The sequence below is a fragment of the Orbicella faveolata genome, unplaced genomic scaffold (genome assembly GCF_042242905.1).
Source record: "Orbicella faveolata isolate gen_17 unplaced genomic scaffold, um_ofav_v1 contig_47, whole genome shotgun sequence".
NCBI classification, from domain to species: domain Eukaryota; kingdom Metazoa; phylum Cnidaria; class Anthozoa; order Scleractinia; family Merulinidae; genus Orbicella; species Orbicella faveolata.
Genome location: NW_028301577.1, coordinates 5379321 through 5401194, shown reverse-complemented (window position 1 = coordinate 5401194; position 21874 = coordinate 5379321). Strand labels below are relative to the sequence as shown.

The window sequence follows — 21874 nt, the reverse complement described above, 5'->3', positions numbered from 1 at the left end:
TAAGGGTCGGTCGGTCGTTGAAGAAGGCGGGAATCAGTTTTATTAAGGAAGTTTTTTTTTGAGCCAAGGACTACTGGCACGCCATCAATTCTAATTGTCCACAGAGATTTGTCTTGAGAAAGATTTTTCCTGGTTACTGACATTTCAGTAATCTGGGGATATATAAACTTGTTGCCTACACAGGCAACGTTGCATGTGCTAAATGAATTGTTGACATCTGCAGGACCAGATGACTTTTTCTAGACTGGCAGAAGTCAACCCATCTGGCCAAAAGAAAGCATGACTGGGGACTTACAGTGATATGATAAACTTGGGTTAACTCAGTCAACAACAAAAAGCATTGCCCCAGACTACGGTATTCAAAAACTATTACAGCATATTGATTTGATATTGACATATTATTAAAAAATATTGAGTCATTATTTTCTAATTGACGGGCAATATTGTCATTAATTCACAGTCTCCGTCCAGTTTGGCCAATAAGCATCCTCTAGATAAGACTGTCCACCCTTCCCTCTTATGTCTTTTTCCCACTGCGCTTCGCACTTCTTATACAAATACATCGCAGCTCTAGCATCTTCAACAGAACTGTGTTCGTTCACCTGAATATCCCACTTCAACAACTGTCTAGTCAGGCGTTTTAGCGAAGGCGTAGAGTTCCGGGGAAACCCGGCTAAGGCGCGCAATGGTATATGTTTTGATGTGTCCCTGATGAGATCGGAGGGGTGTCTCAAATTCAGTACTTTCAAATCAAACTGTAAAGCATGCCCTACAAGTATGCGTTTCTTGATAAGCCGTTTAACTTTCTTTCTTGCTGAGCGAAAGGTTATCGCGTTGTTCATGTGTTTGGGGCGGATACCACTCCATTGTGTTCTATAATCCGTGATGGGTTTGTCGGGTTTCACATACACGTCGTATACAACTTCACCATCATAGTTCACAATGCTACATCTCGCCAAAGCACTTGTCTTCTCGTCGCCGACGCCAACCATTTCGCAGTCTAAAGCAACAGGAGGCACTGTTTTCGGCTTGTTGAAATCGTTCTTCCCTGTAACAACCGTATTTTTCAAGTTGTCTCCTTCACTTTCAACACAAAAGGAATCGTTTGAAGAACAAGTAGACATGTTGTCCACGGAAATTCTATCACAGTTATCGCGGCTTACTTCGATGTGTAATTTGTTCATATCCGTTCGCCGGCGGACATTTCTTCGATTTCTCCTCCAAAGAAAATGTTCAGGGTCTGACAGCTCCATTTTGATTGTCCTCTGTAGAACAAACAAGTACAAAGTAAGCACAAATTTAACGAAACCGGCAAATTATTATGTCGCCACGTGGTGCAATCCGGACGCCATTTTGTTGTTGCGCAACAGAAAGGACTGGTTTCTAGCTGCGGTGCATTCTGGTTACCTTCTGTTTCCTCTCTGTTCAGTTCTTTTTTCTTCTTCTTCTTCTTTTTTTCTCCCTCTCTCTGGTTTTCTTTCATTTTCTTGCTTTTCTGTGCCGAAGTCGATACGCAGACACAAGAGGACAGATTCCATACATGTGCATGCGGACAAAGAGATGACCAGCCAAGATGAGGTCGAAAGGGCGTCCGCGATTACGGCAGGCTTAAATGTGATGTTTCAGCTAGAAAAAAATGTCGCGGACAATTGGGATAATTTTTGGAGATAGCTGATAGACTTGCCACAAGTCAACCTTTGCCTAATCTTTCGCTTATTCATCTCCCTCGAGCGAAGCAAGATGTATATCTTGTTTCGATCAAACTGTTCTCAGGAAGCACATGCATGCAGGCTACAGAGCGCTAAAGCCGTTTGCGCTCAGAATGAACTCGAGTCAGAGCCGTATCTGATTCATTTCTAAAGGTGGACAAACCCTCTGCAGTCCTTCCGGAATTGGCGAGTACTTCAGTTTCCTTGTTAGTTGTAGAACAAACGAGAATAAATCCCTGTCACATGCGAAAAGACGACATTGATGGGGGATGGAAGAGCTCGCACATTTACTTGTGCAAGAGCTAGTTTTCTTCAGACAAGCACGTCGGCTTAAACAATGACCGAAGGACAAGCACACCTCTTCAGCACTTATCTTCTGGGTGCGAAGAGATGAAGGTTGAACGAAAGTGTCTTGCTGGAGGAAGAACAAAAATGGGACAAACGTATGAGTACTAGTACTGAAATCACTGCTTTTAACACTTTTTTCTAATTCCACACTTCTCTTTGAGTGAGACAAGTTTAACGACTTGGGAAGCTTCTTCAGCCGGGACAAATAGCGGACAGATTGGATAACTAAATTCAATTTCTCAAACGTCTTAGTACAAAAGGTTAATGCGCCCCGGCATTTTCAAGAAGATTGTAGCCCGATAACTGTTCTTCTGCTGCTCCATGGACGCGGTCTTGCAAATGTACCTTTAAAATATTTACTAGTATCATATACTCTTGTCTAATTGCTGCGATTTTCTAACGCGTATGTTGTTACAATTCGATTGTGAAATAAAAGCCTGAAAAAAAAACCAGACTTTTCTTTCACAACTGCTCAAATTGTGTGTATAACTGTAGACTACGGGTAGTCCCGTTCGTTGTACGTGACGCGAAAGAAAACCGCAAGGAAAAAATGGCCGCGCGAAATCCTGGGAGGAAGGAGCGCGCTCCTCACCCCTTGGATTTCGCGCGGCCATTTCATACCTGCTTGTAAACAAGGACTAACAGACATAAACACTGAGATATAGACTTGTTAATTCTCTATCGCTTGTCTCGATGACTCCCAATGCTGTATCTTTCATTTTCCTTTATTTGAAAACTAAAGAGTTCGGGTAGAACCGCTTATTCCCATACTTTTGTGACTGTATAGCTGGTTTTCACATGACGTCACTAAAATTCAAACTACAAAGCTATTGATCTTCCTGAGATTTAACTTAAGTGATGTATAAGAGCAGCTGAAAACTAATATTTAAACAAATTTTCGCTCCGAATGGGTTCTTGGTTTTGATACACTACACTCGAATTTCTAAGCTTTTGCGTAACGCGGCATTTACATGACTGCCTAGAGAGCTGTCATTATGGTTAAAAAAGTGACTTATTTCGGGAAATTTGGCTATCTGAAAATTTCATGTCTAAGAAGAAGTATTGTTTTAATGTTTTAGAGTTCCTCGAGGGATAAATTCAAGCTTCTGTGGAAAAACTCAGTGACAGATGTTTCTGTTGGTTTCCGGTCGCCATGTTGGTGCCCATCCGTATGGGCACCAGCATGGCGTCTCCATACAAATCTCTATAAATTTGTGTAGAATCTTCCTCCGCATATCTTGGAGAAGAAAAGTTGCTGTGACCAGAATCTTGGCGAGAGTCTTTGCATATTTACCTTCTCTCATTTCCCAGATTCTGGACTTAATCTATTGAACGGTTTTGAGTTTTATTTTGATCTATTTTGAATGGCGTGACACTGAAAACCAGCAATTGTGATGTTATTGTTATTTCTTTGAAGTTAGGCTCAGTAATTTAAAAAGATCGCCAAAATTGCTACTACAATAATTACAAAAAGTGAACCGATTGCCAAAAGACCTCTCTGCATTTCCCTTTTCATCTGCTGGCCATATCTGGTCGCGGGAAGTGTGCCAATAATTTGACTTTTGATATTTTCATGTGGGAAGGCAACCGTGGGGACCTCGAACTCCAAGAAATCACACAATGGCTTCCATCCCTCTTTTACGTTGTACACTAACAGCTTGTCAGCGGGAACAATGGACTTTACACGGTGGTTGTGGATACGATATCGCTTTCTTATAACAAAGGTGGACTTGGGGTTACAAGATCCAATGGTGGCATTAAGGAATGAATGCAAGACGTACTGCATTTTCCTCGCGGTTGGCGATAACATGGACACAATACTGGATCGCATAGCAAAGTAGAAATTCAAGTGACGCACAAGACTTTCTATCCACGAATCTTCTTCTCTCACGCTCAAAATCACTTTACAGTCAGGAAAAGCTTCCAGTATTTCCTCGTAGAAGAAGTTTCCAGGCATATCGATGCATACATCAGCATTCTGATAAACTCTCTTGACATCAGGTTTGGCGCCATTTTGGAAAACATCAAACCAGTGATCTCGGAAGTCAAACATTTGCTCTTCCCAGTCGAACACCGTAAACCCAAGGTACCGCAAGGCTTTAGCGATTGATTTAGTACCGGTTTTTGCATATCCTGCACAGATGATCTTCATGAGTATACCAAAAACAGTGGCTGTGATTTCAACTTATCTGTCGACCTTGTTCAGGCTCTAACCGGCCCACTGGTCACGTAAAGTAGATCATATTTACATTTATGATAAAATTCATCTACGCATGTTTGTAAATATTACATAACTCCCCTGTTATGTCACGGTCGACTGAGGGATAGACTGGTTAATTTACTTTAATCTCGCTTGTTTAGTTGTTGTTGTTTCAGTTTGTTTTTACTATGTTTTTACGTCATAGCCGAAACCCTTTTGAGAGCACCAGATTGACATGTAACAAGTGGCCTTTATCAAACAGGGGCGAAGCCACCATAAATGCACGGACACTTCAGTTTTCTCTTCAGTGCGCACGTCGTGCAAATTGCACGCCATGTACGTACTTACCAAATCAATCATGATATTGAGACTCACCGCACAATTTGTTTTACTCAGTCACGTAAACGTTGAAATTGGTATCTCAAGCTTTCCTTTTCCTTTATTTCAAGAAAAAAGTGATAGCATGTGTTAGGGTGATAGCGCTTTATTAAGTTTTTTTTACTCTATATATTTTTGTGACTGAATTGTGACAAGGTATTTCGGCATTTGCATTTAACAGATTATCTTTGATCCTAAAGGGAAGCCAGAGCGATCAGCCATTGAATTGTAATATATATACGCACGATTTGTAGCTAGATTCGATTCCTTGCGACAAATTAAAAATTTGCTGATTCATTTTAATTCCCTGCTAAATGAAAGTGAAAACAGTTTACGTTGTTTCAACCCGGTAAATAACTAAAAGTTTAAAAATAACGATATCGATTTTAAAAGCTAACGATTGATTTAGCCCTTCAAGGGTTTAAGACAATCTTTTTACGAACTTGACAATACACGGAAAAATTGAGTAAACTCTCATTTTGCAGTATCACTGTGGAGTTGATCTCCCTGAACAAACCAAAGAGTATGTATCAATGGTAGTGATAAGCGCTGCGACGTCGTTACTATTACTCTAAAGTTAGGCTCAGTAATTTAAAAAGATGGCCAAAATTGCTACTACAAAAATTACGAGAAGTGAACTGATTGCCAAAAGACCTCTCTGCACTTCCCGTTGCATCTGCTGGCCATATCTCATCTGGGGAATCGTCTTCGTTATTTCAGCTTTGACGTTTTCACGTGGGAAGGCAACAGTGGGGACTTCGCACTCCAAGAAATCACACAATGGCTTCCATCCTTCTTTTACGTTATACACTAACAGTTTGTCAGCGGGAACAATGGACTTTACTCGGTCGTTGTGAGAACGATATCGCTTTCTTAAAACATAGGTGGACTTGGTGTTAAAAGATCCAATGGCGGCATTGAGGAAGGAATCCAAAACGTAATCCACTTTCCTCGCTGTTGGCGATAGCATGGTCCTGGTCTTGGTTCGTAAAGCATACAATGAATCCAACTGACGCACTAGACTTTCTATCCACGAATCTTCCTCTCTCACGCTCAAAATCACTTTACAGTCAGGAAAAGCTTCCAGTATTTCCTCATAGAAAAAACATCCAGGCATATCGACGCATGCATCGGCATTCTGATAAACTCTCTTGACATCAGGTTTGGCGCCATTTTGAAAAACATCCACCCAGTGATCTACAAAGTCAAACGTTTGCTCCTCCCAGTCGAACACTGTAAATCCAAGGTGCCGCAAGGCTTTAGCGATTGATTTAATACCGGTTTTTCCATATCCTGCACAGATGATCTTCATGAGTAAAGCTACAAAATGTCACCTGCTCCACTGCTGTGATGTCAATTTGCAGTCGTTGTTTTTGCTCTAACTGGCACCGATCTAAGTAAAGGAGTGAGTGGACTACATTTACATTTCTGATAAAATTCGTCTACGTGCGTTGGTAAAGATTACATAACTCCCGTGTTATGTCACGGTCGACTGAGAGATTAACCTGCGATCATACCCTCCCTCCCTTATATTCAGACGTGGGGAAGGAGGGCGCTTTTTTCCCTTCTCCCTTTTCCCTTCTTCTTTCCAAAAAAAAAAAAAACGCCTGATCGCAGGTTACTGAGATTTCCTTACATTGTGATCACTCTTGTCTTTTGTCAAAATGTTTGCACTATGCTATGACGTCATACCTAGCAAATATATGCTGGTATGCAAAGGACTGGTGACAAGTGGCCCTTGCTAGTATGATTGACCAACGACTTTTCTTTGACTCAGTCATATAAACAGAAGAATTAATTAGTGTTTAACGCATTCCTTAATTTTCCTTTCTTTGGGAGAAAACGATATAGAACGACTGCTGTTTGAGTTTCTTATTGACTTTTTGGATGACTGTAAAACAGTGGCATCGTAAGGAAGCCAAAGCGACGAGGCGTTGAGTTGTAATGTGTAGATATACAGTCACGCGATTTGGGCGTAAACGTGATAAGACTTGATGATTCTTGTTATTTTCTGCTCAGTAAATTCAGGCGAAAACAGTTGTTTGAGCGCAGCCATTAGCTAAAAGTTTCAGTATTGGTTCACTTGCGCTAAGTTTATTGTATAGTCCTTTTTAAGCACTTATAATACATAAAGGTAAGAGGAATGCGTGACGAACCGCCGCTATCAGTAGCAATCTCCTTCGCAGTTGCTCGGACCGAGGTCACGCAAACCTCCCAATGCCCACGCGGCTGCTTCAACCTGACAAACATTTCTTTCTTGAAATAAACCAATCAAAGTCCCGCTTTCATTGCCTTGCTAAGGGTCGCGCCAAAAATGGTCTGGGTTTCTCCGGGAAAGATAACATGAAGACGACAAGCTACGCTATGATTGGTGCAGCGTCTACAATAACTAGGCGTTGATTGGTCCAAATTAAATAGAATAAGGAAAGACTCGAAAAGGAATGTATGTTGGTTTTAATACAACCGCGTCGGGACGGGGAGCGCTGCGTGAGCTCGATCCGAGGCGGAGGCTGCGAAGGAGACTCGTAAAGAAATCAGGGTTAAATTTCTGCCTTCAACGAAGACTACCCTTCTTCTATGTATGATCGCACAAATTTTCTGACACGGCTACGTAAACGGTAAAGTTGGGATTCAAAGCTTTTTTCTTTCACTTGAAACTTACTGAACTTACAATACAAGCAATTGAATTAACTCTCCTAATGGAATATTGCTTTTGTATCGGTTCACAAAACAACTTGTAGACTTGAAGATTACTCCGAGGCCAGTTTCATTGACTTTTACAGATGGCCAGAATTGCCACTACCATTATTGCAAGTATTGAGCCGATTGCAAAAACAACTCTCTGCACTTCCCAGTTCACCTGCTGGCCACATCTGGTCATCATGGCCGTCTTAAGAATTTCTGCTTTGATATTTTCATGTGGGAAGGCAACAGTGGGTACTTCGCACTCCAAGAAATCACACAATGGCTTCCATCCTTCTTTTACGTTGTACACTAACAGGTTTTCAGCGGGAACAATGGACTTTACACGGTGGTTGTGGATACGATATCGCTTTCTCATAACATAGGTGGACTTGGTGTTAAAAGATCCAATGGCGGCATTAAGGAAGGAATCCAAAACGTAATGTTTTTTCCTCGCTGTTGGCGATAACATGGACACAATATTGGATCGCATAGCAAATAATGAATCCAAGTGATGCACAAGACTTTCTATCCACGAATCTTCCTCTCTCACGCTCAAAATCACTTTACAATCAGGAAAAGCTTCCAGAATTTCCTCGAAGAAGAAGTATCCTGGCGTATCGACGCATACGTCGGCATTCTGGTAAACTCGCTTCACATCAGGTTTGGAGCCATTTTGAAAAACATCAACCTAGTGATCTAGGAAGTCAAACATTTGCTCTTCCCAATCGAACACCGTAAATCCAAGGTACCGCAAGGCTTTGGTGATTGACTTAGTACCCGTTTTGAGAAATCCTGCACAGATGACCCTCATGACTAAAAGTAAAAAAGTGACTGCTTTTCTGATGTGATGTCAGATCCACTCTTTGTTTTGATCTTTATGTAACCCGCCAGAGTCACGAACACATCTAAACGGCGCATTGATCCATGTAAAGTCGTGGGTAGAGCTCATTTACATTTCTGATAACGTTCATCTACATATGTTTGTTTATGTCATGGTCGACTGAGGAATGGACTTGTTAGATTTCTGTCCTTCGTGTTGGACTGGCATGTGGCTTGCATGTTGTCTAACATACCGAGTTCAACTGTTCTCGTATCCTTGATCACGCTTCGCGTGTCGATTAAAGTTGAAGTATCTCTAGTGTGACTCTGGCGCGCGGGCCAATCATTGACCACATTGTAAGTGAATTGCTATAGTAGACTTTGCAGCTTTTTTCCCGCAAAAGAGACGGTAGATCTATCCATTGAGCAGGTACAATTACTGTTTAGCTCCCCAACAATGGTGACATTCCGGTGTTTAATCCGCCAAACTTTCTCTAACGTGTCCTGAAATCGGTCAAAGAACCCAGAGTGTAAGGGAGATCTGTAAATAATTCCTAGAGTGTAAACCTTTCAATGACTGTATTCTCAGATTTTTATATTATATGTTAACGTTTTTGTTTTCGTTTTATCTTTTTGTTTGTGGCAATACCTGGAAAATAGCGATGCTTACGATTTTATAACGAGCTAAGTGTATTAGACCACATTAATAAAGGTTTACTTAAAGGAAATCAAACGCTTGCTCTTCCTAGTCAAACACCATATATCTAAGGTACTGCAAGGCCTTGGCGATTGATTTAGTACCGGTTTTTCCATATCCTGCACAGATGATCTTCATGAATATACTAAAACAGTGAACTGCTTTTTTGATGTGATGTCAGTTTACCAGTTGTTTTTGTCCTTATGTAACCCACTAGAGTCACGAACACATCTAACCAGTCCACTGATCCATTCAGCTTGAGTAACGGCGTGGGTAGATCACATTTACATTTCTGATAAGGGGGTCCCCCATACCTCTTCTGAAAACAGTTTCACGCATAAGTAATTGGCCTTTTCACGCATCACGAATTCGAAAAATTCGAGAAACAGCTTCACGTTCACAGAAAAAAGCCAGCAATCACGTTTCACGTAAAAATGCAAAGGCTAAATCATGTTTCACATAAAAATACAAATTCTATTCACATTTCGCGAAACATACAAGTACAATCATTACAAAAATGTATTTCAACATTTTACCTGACATTACAGCAATGTGCCACAGTAGATATAGTTGCACATGGCCATCTTCTCGTAATTTCAGACTCTGTTCTCGTTCATCAGCATGTCTTACTAGATCTTTTGTGGGAGAAATCGCTTCAACTCCAGTCTGATAGAGTGTTGAACATATTACACCCTCTTCAGCTTTAATTTCCACCGTCACACAGTCTCTCGTCATGGTCCCCTGGTTCTGATACTTTTTTTTATTTTAGAATCCACATGTTTTTTGAGATTTTTTGGGAAAAATAGCACTGTTTGCGAGCGCGTCGAATGGGCAGGTTTTACATCCAGTGTGGTTTCGTTTACGAGCTTTAATGACGGCTTAAATCTCCAAAAAAGTGAAAAATTATTCCCGCAAAAGACGTTGGTTCACAAATCACGGGTAACTTAATGCATATTTCACGGATCACGAAAAAATCGAAAACCGGTTTCCCGAGGACGGAAAAATATAGATTCACGAATCACGGAAAAAATAAATCCCAATTTACGCTTCACGCAAAACAAAAATGCCCATTTACGCGTCACGTCACAGGAACCCTCTGATAACGTTCACCGGAAGCTGAGGATTCAAACCTGCAATTTCTTCTGATGGTAAAGGAACTTTCAACTGGCACGTAGCCGTTTTGTTTAAGAGAATGTTTTTAAAAAAGTTGTTGTGATTGTTTTCTGTGTTCGGGAACATCTCCCGGTGCTGGTTCACAATCAAGGGACTATCTTTCGATGGATGCGTTTATTTTTCTTCCAATCTCTTGTACAATTAATGTTACAATCTCATCGTCCATTCCTCTTACATCAATGGCTTATACATTCTATGGAATTTAATTACAACAATACTGCGGTTATATTCTTGAGTCGCTAAACCCTACTGTATTTCATAGCCCCAGAATTAGCTTATAATTATTCTTTGTTACCCCAGGGAGTGTACCTAAGCGTCACGCTATGGCGCAACATAACAATTCGCGTTGCGTGACATGGAAAATTGACTATTATCAGACATATTGCATTATTTCTGAGCAGTTTTCCTTATTCATGCAAGATATATCATCGTAAACTGTAAATGTTATTAACAAGTCTCAAATGAAAAGTTAGATGTTGCGAAGAAATAGAGAATTTGGTGGATTAATCATTGAAAACTAGAAATAATCTTCTCTAAGTCCATCGTCACTGTTTTAACTTTTCTTATTTTTAATAGTCCTTTTTATTTACTCTTAGTAAACAAAATATGGTTTTCTGATACTTTCTAGATCTTAGCAAAGCGCTAAGGTCGCACTGTTATCTCTATTACTTAGAGCAAGTATCAATAATGATGATAATAATAATAATAATAATAATAATAACGATAACGATAACGATAACGATCATGATCATGATAATAATAATAAAAATATTTACAAAGGATGTCACCAAGCTAACTCTAAGTTAATTAGGGTGGTCCTTTATCTACATTACTGCAATTTACTATGCGGAATTAAAAACTGTATGGATGGATGGTAAGTTGTCGCCATCTCTAGCATCGGTGCTTATGCGGGAGGTCAACCGCAAGTAAACCACGTGCAAGCACTTCATAATTATTTTTGAGTTATTAATGTACAATAGAATGGTCGAATTGGAGACAGCTTTGTTGATGGTACCTCATTTAGTTCGGGCGGCTAGGATGAAACTCCGATGTTGTTCACATACAGTCTGTGTGCATATAAAGAACGCCTTCGGGGTTCTTTATGTGTTGGAGGTGAAGAAAAAATAACTTAGCTCATCATTGAGAGAGTCAAGATGCGTTCCCAATATTTAGCTTTATACACAGCTAAATTAGCCAAGCAATACCAGATTGAGAGACTGGGGAAAATGGAGCATGCTAGGGAATCCGACGTTCGTAAGATTACCTTACTAAAGTCCTGAAAAAAAGAACCATTTTACTTCATTAAATAACTGAGTTTTGCAGGTGGAATCCATGGTCTATACTTTAAATCAAAGTGGTTTTCCTACAAAAAATCTCTCGCGTTTGTTGTCGGCTTATTTCTAAACGGTGGATAAATTAGAGTTACACTTTAAGTTCAGTATTTTAATATAACCCCATAGGAAGTTGATTGAGAAACCGGAGAAATACATGACGGGAAAAACAAGAAAGGCACCTGCATTAATTTGCACTGGAATGAAAATGAAGAATTAAAGTCAAATTGGCCTGTTATCAGCCAAACAAAACTGGTGGAGTGCTTTTCTCAGTCCTGTGATTAATAAATTTACACGAAATTAAAAGTGATTAAATTTATGAAGAATATAAAAACAGAAACCGACACAACGTAAGATGATTTTTTTTGAAGGTGTACTATATTTCGGCTGGCCAAACCAGCCTTCTTCAGGTGCAATGAGAATTTTACATTGGGACGTGTTTTTATTATGTAGCATTTTTTCGTAATACCGAAAAAACGTAAAACGTAAAACTAAATTTATGGTTTATTCAGTTTATACATGTCTTGAGTTTTGATTTTTAGCTAACGTACAAGACAGAAACGTGAACAACCTCTCGTAATACAATATATGTGATGTGGTCTTCATTAGATCAAGAAAGAAACTAGAAAAAACGATTATTGACGTATGATCGACCCTCGAGTACCTGAAACAGTCAGTGTTACTATTTACTCTTAGAAAAGTGTCACTGATATAAGCAGAAGGCAAGAAATATTCCTACAATTACTATTAGAACTGAACCAATTGCAAAAAAACCTCTCCGCACTTCCCATCTCATCTGCTGGACACATCTTGACACAAGTAACTTCGCAGTAATTTCTGCTTTGATATTTTCATGTGGGAAGGCAATAGTGGGGACTTCGCACTCCAAGAAATCACACAATGGCTTCCATCCTTCTTTTACGTTGTACACCAAAAGCTTGTCAGCGGGAACAATGGACTTTACACGGTGGTTGTGGATACGATATCGCTTTCTCATAACATAGGTGGACTTGGTGTTACAAGATCCAATGGCGGCGTTAAGGAAGGAATCGAAAACGTACTCCATTTTCTTCGCTGTTGGTGATAACATGGACCCAATCTTGGATCGTAAAGCATACAATGAATCCAATTGACGCACTAGACTTTCTATCCACGAATCTTCCTCTCTCACGCTCAAAATCACTTTACAGTCAGGAAAAGCTTCCAGTATTTCCTCGAAGAAGAAGTTTCCAGGGGTATCCACGCATACGTCGGCATTCTGGTAAACTCGCTTCACATCAGGTTTGGCGCCATTTTGAAAAACATCAACCCAGTGATCTACAAAGTCAAACGTTTGCTCTTCCCAGTCGAACACTGTAAATCCAAGGTGCCGCAAGGCTTTGGCAATTGATTTAGTACCCGTTTTTAGAAGTCCTGCACAGATGACCTTCATAGTTACGGCTATCCGAAGTTTAATGCTCCCGTGAGTTCCTTCGAGTGATTTTTACTTGGTGTATCACATGAATCGTATGCTATTGGATGTCAAAACAAACCACTTGAATCGCACTGATCCATGGAAAGTCAAATTTGCATTTTAGCTCTCGGCATATGCCTGCAGATATTGCGCAATCTTCCTAACGCTTCGCACGATTAAGGAATCGGCATAGGGTGACTAATTGTTTTCTTATGAGTTTTGTTAAAAAAAACCTGACCCTTTTTAAGACCAAATCTTTCCATTTAGCATTTCTGGCCAATAGCCCACTTGTCTGAGTTTCTCCAGGGTACGGACTGGGGTTAAAGACCAGAAGGGATTGTGACAAGAGGTTTCTTTTCATTGAATTGTCGATGGGGCAAGCGCCAGTTAAAATAATTTTTTACTGATCTAACTGCACTCTCTTTTTATAAAAATATTGTTTTTCTGTCTCAGGCAGAATATGCTTATTTTTCTGCAGATTTTGGGCTGAAATATTCTTGTGAATGGTCTTAATTTACAGGGTATGACATTTCCGTTTGAGAACGATATATTGGGGGTATGAACTCTGACCAGGTTACGCTCGTTGTTGTTATGTAAACAACAGGTAAAATACAGTTTGATACACAAACAAATTTATTACGACGAACAAAAAAAAAAGGGTGAAAGCCGACAAGGACTGAAGGTCAATTAAGACTTGACTTGAACAGGTCTTGCTTCAAAGCAACTGCTAGAGCGAAGGCTTGTGTGCAACTGACTAAAACTACAGCTTGCTACTGACAATTTCTTATTGCTTTAACACTATGTCATATCCTGTGACTCAAAGCATAAACATTTCCCATGCCAAGATTCCTACATGCTTTCAAGCTAAATGAAACGGGAGTTCTTTATTCATTGACGGATGCTTGTTTACCTCAGAGGAAATCACAGTTTAACTGACATGCCCTGAAACGCTTAGGTTTGTTTGTGGGTGTGTGGCGCGCATATGTCGGACGTATGTATGTGGCACACACGCATGGGTTTGGTACGCGCGCGTGTGTGGCACTGGCGCGCGCTTGTGTGCGTGTGCAAGACATGACCCGCGCACATGTAAAAATGAAATGTAAAGAGAAAAATGGTACATTTCATATTTATTATCTTTCTGCCATCGTATGTTGCTCCTATGTATTAGTATGTAACCGATGTATTCGTTCACAGCCCGTATATTACCGTATGTGTCTGTATGTACTCGTATGTTACTCGTAAGCACTCGTATTTTACTCGTGTGTTCTCGTATATGTTACTCGTATGTACTGGTATTTTTTTGGAGTTTATTTCTCTCAGCTCCATTATTTACCATCTGGTAATTATCTACTTAACATTCATATATTTACAATAAACTATACAGTGAACAATCAATAACTACTACCTTTTAAGGTCATTCCTCACATTTCCATCGCGCATCCTTACTGCGCATAATTTATGGCGTCATTAGCGCGCGCTCGTGCACGCGCACATTGAAAACATGACGGATTTGCCTTGATATTGAGCTCTCTCAGTTGAAAAATGGCTCTAGCTCACCAACGAGCACGGGCACCCCAATTTTTTTTCCACTCGTTGTAATCAACTAATCATAAGTTTTGCGTGAGAAAAGACTGATCTAATTTCTATTGCTGAAAATTGAATAAATAAGAAAAATAGCAGATACACGGTGGTCTTTTCTATTTGGCAGTCGGTAACCACGTCAAGAAATTTGGTTCAAATTTTTAACCAAGGATTTAGCTTTCTGTCTGAATCAAACTTAAAACGTTTATTTGTGTCCGACACAATGTATTGACTGTAGTTTAATGCGTGTTCTTAAGAGTCCGGGCTCACAAAGATGTTACAATTACTGGGAATGTGTTCTTATAATAAGCATTAAATAATGCCAAAATGGGGCATTTTCAATGCCTCACTGCTCGTTAATGAGCATGGGCACTCCCCTTTTTTATTTCAAAATTGAAGTTATCATATGACAAATATTCAGTGGACAAAGTTTGAACAAAAATCTATTGTCACTTTTATTTCAGAGGAATTACCTTAATTCTACCATTAATGACCGCTATTCCTTTCGACAATACAAAGAGCACTTCTGTAACATTTATATTTACATTAATTTCTTATACTTACATAATCACTGAATACAAGAAGAAGACATTGCTTTGCATAACCTAAAATAACTTTACATTCAATGATTAGGAATTATTTTAATTATAATGAAAATTGTGAAACTAACAAGAAAGTGGAGGAGACATCTTTTGCTTCTCGTGTTTTTTATGCTTCGATATGTTCGGTTCTGTATTTTTAAAGTAGATTTTGTTTACAGAACACGTATGTTATTCGTGTGTACTTGTATGTTACTCGTATGTACTCGCCTGTTACTCGGATGTACCCGTATGTTACTCGTATGTCCTCGTGAGGTTATTCGTAAGTACTCGTGTGGTGTCTTAGTAACGGTCCTAAACGAACGAGGAGCAACTGCTAGTGTAAAGGCTTGCATGCAACGGACTAAAATTAAACTACCGTGGTGGAGCACTCAAGAAGTGGGTAAAACACTCGACCACGTCTCGTTTTCTACTACACTTATTCCGTGCTCAGACCAACAGGATCTAACGGTTTCTAGACTTTCTGGTCCAGAGGAATATGGCCGCTTTGTGGCTCATGAAGACAAACATTTTTGGGCCAGTTCAACAACATCATCATCAACAACAACAACAACAACAACAACAACAACAACAACAGCAACTTCGACACTTGAATGATGAGCTATCATATCCAAGGTCACCCATCAGCTCTCGTGAAAAGCTTACGTCTATTTAGGACATTAGGGATAACGAATGGTCTTCGCGAGCATTTACGAGCATGCGAGCAATGCATTTATTTTTGCGAGCACGAGCAGTAATCAAATTTGTCTTGCGAGAAGCGAGCACTTTACTTGAAAATACAGATGACGAGCAGTGAGCACTTCGTAAATTTTCGACATTAGATCGCATGGCATACAATGAATCCAATTGACGCATAGCACTTTCTATCCACAAATCGCCCACTCGTACGCTCAGAATCACTTTACTTTCAGGAAAAGCTTCCAGTAAGTTGAAGTATCGCCAGTGACGGTCAATCAATGACCACCGTGTAGTTGAATTGCTGCAGTAGATTTGTATTTTTTTTTTCCCTGAAAAGAGGGGCAGTAGACCCGTCGTCCATCGATCGAGCAGGTACAATCACCGCTTAGGTCACCAACAATGGCGACATTCCAATGCTTAATCCAAACTTTCTCTAACTTGTCCTGAAATCGGTCAAAGAAACCAGAATCTGAGGGAGATCTCTAAATAATTCCCAGGATGTAAACCTTCGAGTTAACATGAATCTTTAGCCGTTTTCCCTCTAAGTAGGGTGACTCAAGAGACAGACTTTAAGCGTGTAGCCGGCAGATTCTAGCAACGTAGGTCAGTCAACCACCACCAATAGTATCGGCGCTGGGCATTGGTTATCTACGTGACAGATTATTTGTACTTGTTGGGCAATGTCTACGAGTAAAGACTATAACGTTGGACAGTACTTCTTTTATTCCCAAGTCAACAATCCACGATCTGCAATCTGCTCTAAACATTCTTTTGTTCGCTCTTAAGTACACATAGCTTTGTTCTAATGTTACGGTTATACAACATTCTTTCATCTTATATCTTGAAAATCAATCTTACATTGACTCAGTGCCCTATTCGGTCCCTGTGAGTTACATCACGTTTTTCTGGGTCACGTTACAAATTTGCATTGCTATTTCCCTGAGGCGCAGCAAATTGCGTTACTGATAACTACTATTTCACGACAGCACTGAACAGAATTCTCTGCTAGCTAATTCTCCGGCAGGTATATTTTGCAGGTTGCAGGTTGCAGGTTGCAGGTTGAAATTTAATAATGATTGGAAAACCGCTGGCACTAAAAAGAAACGTACAGGTGGTAGAGTTACCGTGACTGTTACATGACGCTGCTTACAATCGCTCAGAAAGGTGGCTCCCACCTAAGTGCCAAACCGGCCGAAGCGATGGGAGGAGAGTATATTCTTTTGATTTTAAGCCTGCAGTGAATTATTGTTTTTGAAGAAACATCTGAAATATCTGCTGAATTTGGTTTCTTCCCTGTGAGTACCAAAATGAAAGCACACTGAGCTTGTGCTAGTATATTCCGTCGGCTAAAATCTTACATTATTTCATTTGTTTATTTATTTGCTTCATTTGTAGGGGTGGCGAATGGGCCTTCAAAAACTCTAGGTCTCGCAAAATTTTAGTCGAATTTCACGGGTCTCGCAGTCTCGTTTTTTTAGCGGTTATGTGCATCTCACAGTCTCGATTTTTATACGAAGCTCTCTCGGAGTCTCGACTTTTTGTAAGGTTAAGGGTTTCGAAGTTCCGATTCGTTTGTTTATTTTAATAAATGACGTCTTCTCGTCACTTAATATTAAATTTCAATAAAGCAACTATCAAATTTCCGAGAAAAAGTTAATCCTAACTTCTACTAAATTGTCTGAATTCCACAAAAAGCTACAAAACTTACCACAACGTCATTTTGGCGCCAAAAAACAGCTATTTTGTGCTAGGATATCCTAACGTAGTGTGTTATAGTTGAATTTCCAGTTTCAGCATGTTCGCGAAGGCTGGCTAAAAGGCTAAAAGGGGAACCCACGATAGCTCATGATGAAACCCACAAAGTCGAAGAACTTATCTGTTGTCCCCTGTGGAACTGAGTAAAGGCACAAGTATTTACATTCTCGCTCATTCTTATAGCTCTCAACTAAATCTGGCCGGGCTCAAATTTCTGAGCCCCTCGCTCTCGCACTCCAAACGCTTTGAAGTCTCGGTCTCGCAATCTAAAAAGTCAATATGTCTCGGGCTCGCAAAGAAAAGCGTTTGTCTCGCCGTCTCGCCAAGTCTCGCATTTACCATTAACCACCCCTATTTGTGGCGGCAATCTTCTGTTGTTGAGGGAAGACCCGAGCCAAATCTAGAATCGATGGAACCATCTGTGGAGCAGCTATCCAGATGGCTTTGAAGAGATTTCACTGGTCTCAGCGTGTCGATCGATAAGTACTTGTAGCGGATCGATCGTGTTTTCACCATGTGAAAGAGGCGAACTACTTTATGTAAGAACCCCTGACGAGTATATAGGTTATTAATTATTTTTATTGGCAGCGGTTTTCCAGTTATAATTAAATTTCAACCTGCAACCTGCAACCTGCAAAATATACCTGCCGCTAATTCTCTGCTAAATGAAAGCGAAAACAGTTTACGTTTACGAGGCCGAAGAAAACAAAAACATTTAAATGAATTTTTTTTTTACTTAGCCTTAAAGTTTTTAGACAGTCTTGTCGAACTTGACAATGAAGAACAAATGAGTGAACTCTCCTAATGCAGTATATAAGTATCGAGTTAAGTCTCAAAACAGACCAGATAGTATCTGGAATTTCCAAAGTTTGCAAAATTGTCAATGTTATTACTCTGAGGTCATGCTCAGTGATGCAAAAAGATGGCCAGAAATACTCCTAAAATAACTACAAGAAATAAACTGATTTTCAAGACACCACTCTGAAACTCCCGTTTCACCTGCTGGCCATATCTGCCTGTAATGATCTTCTTAGTAACTTCAGCTTTGATATTTTCATGTGGGAAGGCAACAGTGGGGACTTCACACTCCAAGAAATCACACAATGGCCTCCATCCTTGTTTTACGTCATACACCAGAAGCTTGTCAGCGGGAACAATAGACTTTACACGGTGGTTGTGGATACCATATCGCTTTCTTATAACATAGGTGGACTTGGTGTTAAAAGATCCAATGGTGGCATTGAAGAAGGAATCCAAAAAATACTCCATTTTCCTCGCCGTTGGCGATAACATGGATACAATCTTGGATCGTATAGCATACAATGAATCCAACTGACGAACAGCACTTTCTATCCACGAATCTTCCTCTCTCACGCTCAAAATCACTTTACAATCAGGAAAAGCTTCCAGTATTTCCTCGAAGAAGAAGTTTCCTGGCGTATCCACGCATACGTCGGCATTCTGGTAAACTCGCTTCACATCAGGTTTGGCGCCATTTTGGAAAACATTGACCCAGTGATCTAGGAAGTCAAGCGTTTGCTCTTCAAAGTCGAACACCGTAAATCCAAGGTGCCGCAGGGCTTTGGCGATTGACTTGGTACCCGTTTTTCCGGCTCCTGCACAGATGATCTTCATTACTAATGGTAGAAAGGTGACTGCTCTTCTGTTGCGTCCGTTTGCCGGTCGTTGTTTTTGTCTTAATCAAAACCGCTAGAGTCACGAACACATGCAGTTGGCGCACTCATCCATGTAAAGTCGTGGGTGGATCGTATTTACATTTCTGATTGCGTTCATCTACAGATGCTTATGTCATGGTCGACTGAGGACTGGATTTGTTAGTTTTCTGTCCCCTGTGTTGCAGTAGCATGCGACTTTCATGTTGTTTAACTGAACATAACGAGTTGAACTGTTCTCGTATCCCCCCTGATCAGTTCGGATCTCGATTAAAGTTGAAGTATCACAAGTGACTCTGCTAGGCCAATCATTGACCACCGTGTAGTTGAACTGCTGCGGTAGAATTTGTAGCTATTCTCCCACAAAAGAGACAGTTAGGTACAATGACTGTTTAGATCACCATTCCGGTGTTTAATTCAAACTTTCTCTAACATGTCCCGAAATCGATCAAACAACCCAGAATCTGGGGAGATCTGTAAATAATACCTCAGTAAGATATAACCTTTAAGGTAGTAAGAATCTTTAGCCGTTTTCCCTCTAAGTAGGAGGACTCAAGAGACAGACTTAAGGCGTGTTGAGCAAATTCGATTAGCAACGTGGGTCAGACGACCACCACCAATAGTATCGTGCTATAAACTGGTTATCAAGGTGACTGATTATCTGTACTGAACAGAATTCTCTGCTAATTCTCTGTTAACTGAAGGCGAAAACAGTTTAAGTTGCAGTTTGAAGCCGAAGGAAAACTAAAAGTTTCGAGTTCATACAAAAAAAGCGATCTTAAAAATTATCGATTTATTTAACTAGCCTTAAAGTTTTTAGACAGTCTTCTTCACGAACTTGAAAATACCAAACAAAATTACTTACTTGGTCTCTGTCAATGTATGCAGTATATAACTATCGAGTTGAGTCTCAAAACAAACCCAAAAAAAATAATAATAATAAGTATCAGCGGGATTGGAAAAGTTTCCAAAGATGTCATTGTTGCTATTCTGAGGTTATGCTCAGTGGTTAAAAAAGATTGCAAGAAATACTCCTACAATTACTACAAGAAATAAACCGATTCTCAAAACACCAATACCAAATTCCCGATTTACCTGCTTGCCATACCTGGTCATCATGACCGTATTAGTAATTTCAGCTTTGATATTTTCATGTGGGAAGGCAATGGTTGGGACCTTGCACTCCAAGAAATCACACAATGGCTTCCATCCTTGTTTCACATTGTACACTAACAGCTTGTCAGCGGGAACAATGGACTTTACACGGTGGTTGTGGATACGACATCGCTTTCTTATAACATAGGTGGACTTCGTATTACAAGATCCAATGGCCGCATTATGGAACGGATCATAAACGTACACCATTTTCCTCGCTGTTGGGGATAACATGGACACAACCTCGGATCGTAGAGCGTTTACTGAATCCAACTGACGCACCGCACTTTCTATCCACGAACCTTCCTCTCTCTCGCTCAAAATTACTTTGCAGTCAGGGAAAGTTTCCAGTATTTCCTCGAAGATGAAGTTTCCAGGAAAATCGATGCATGCATCAGCATTCTGGTAAACTCTCTTCACATCAGGTTTGGCGCCATTTTGAAAAACATCAACCCAGTGATCCAGGAAGTCAAACGTTTGCTCTTCCCAGTCAAACACCGTATATCCAAGGTGCCGCAAGGCTTTGGCGATTGATTTAGTACCCGTTTTTAGAAGTCCTGCACAGATGATCTTCATAGTTACGGCCTTCAGAAGTTTAATGCTCCTGATCTCTATTCTATCTGTTCAGTGTGAGTGATTTTTATTCTGGTGTAGCACAAGAATCGCATTGTATTGGATGTCAAAACAAGCCACCTGAATCGCACTGATCCATGGAAAATTATATTTGCATTTTAGCTCTCAGCATATGTCTGTAAATATGCACAGCTATTCTTCCTAATGCGTCCCGCTAAGGGAATCGCATACGGGTGACTAGTCATCTTCCTGTGGCTTTTATTCAAATCGCTGACCCCTTTTTAAAACCAAATCTTTCCATTTGGCTTCTCTGACTAAAGGCCTACTTGTCCGAGTTTCCCGTTTCATGCACTAATTTCTATGGTTGGCCATTCGTTTCAAAATTACGACAGGGTATACGCGGGTTTTTCTGTCGCGTATACTAGTTTACATACGTCACGTATGGGCTTTAAGCTCATATATACGACCATTTTATGCGTATATACGCATTTTTAAAGGGCCACACATTTGCGTAAATTCAAGCGCGGGGATATGCGAAATAAATACCCAAATATACGCGTCCTACAAGGACCCATATATACGCGTGCTAAAATGCGCGTATATGCGAGTCTCGTAAATTACGTTTTATATGCCAGCACGAAATGTGCCTTTTAAGAGAATGGCTGTTCATGTATGATAGAAATGAAAATTACTTTAACTAGGAATCGTCAATATCGCGGCAGTGGCAAAATGCCTTGTCTTGCTCTATCTGCTATTTAATGTTTGTTACTGCAGCTCTCCAGTGAATGAACTTCTAGAAACAGTTATGCGTGTTTTGAATGACTGTTCAAGATTTTATCCCCACGCTAATCGTAACATGGCAGAGAACTTGATCGTTCGTCGTGAAGTTGCTGTGGATTCTGTTCACCGTTTAGGACAGAGGTGCCCAAGCGAATGCTGAGAGAATTCCGCTGCCTCTCGAATTGCTGGTGAGACAAATTCAATACTTACTACATAGATGGGAAATGTTTGCAGTTCAGTTTTGAACTTGAGCAATCTCAAACTACACAAAGCATAAGCAGTGGAAG

At 40.2% G+C, this 21874-nt stretch overlaps 5 protein-coding genes and 2 pseudogenes across 5 annotated transcripts; all 7 read right to left on the bottom strand.

Annotated features, from left to right (window-relative positions):
• Positions 1–17: 17 nt before the first annotated feature.
• Positions 18–1589, bottom strand: LOC110052189 (uncharacterized; annotated as a pseudogene).
• A 1177-nt stretch (positions 1590–2766) lies between these two features.
• On the bottom strand, positions 2767–4318 carry LOC149096881 (uncharacterized). Its single transcript, XM_089280583.1, has one exon. It carries the CDS (start codon positions 4207–4209, stop codon positions 3481–3483), a length of 729 nt encoding a protein of 242 aa, XP_089136709.1. The 5' UTR covers positions 4210–4318; the 3' UTR covers positions 2767–3480.
• Positions 4319–4670: 352 nt separating this feature from the next.
• Positions 4671–6581, bottom strand: LOC149096880 (uncharacterized). The gene has a single exon (XM_089280585.1). It carries the CDS (start codon positions 5945–5947, stop codon positions 5219–5221), a length of 729 nt encoding a protein of 242 aa, XP_089136711.1. The 5' UTR covers positions 5948–6581; the 3' UTR covers positions 4671–5218.
• Positions 6582–6713: 132 nt separating this feature from the next.
• On the bottom strand, positions 6714–8131 carry LOC110051886 (uncharacterized; annotated as a pseudogene).
• Positions 8132–11699: 3568 nt separating this feature from the next.
• On the bottom strand, positions 11700–12810 carry LOC110052054 (uncharacterized). The gene has a single exon (XM_020758181.2). The coding sequence runs from the start codon at positions 12770–12772 to the stop codon at positions 12044–12046; it is 729 nt and encodes a 242-aa protein (XP_020613840.1). The 5' UTR covers positions 12773–12810; the 3' UTR covers positions 11700–12043.
• Positions 12811–17967: 5157 nt separating this feature from the next.
• LOC110052157 (uncharacterized) lies at positions 17968–19377 on the bottom strand. Its single transcript, XM_020758288.2, has one exon. The coding sequence runs from the start codon at positions 19039–19041 to the stop codon at positions 18313–18315; it is 729 nt and encodes a 242-aa protein (XP_020613947.2). The 5' UTR covers positions 19042–19377; the 3' UTR covers positions 17968–18312.
• Positions 19378–19459: 82 nt separating this feature from the next.
• Positions 19460–21180, bottom strand: LOC110051887 (uncharacterized). The gene has a single exon (XM_089280319.1). It carries the CDS (start codon positions 20808–20810, stop codon positions 20082–20084), a length of 729 nt encoding a protein of 242 aa, XP_089136445.1. The 5' UTR covers positions 20811–21180; the 3' UTR covers positions 19460–20081.
• Positions 21181–21874: the final 694 nt, after the last annotated feature.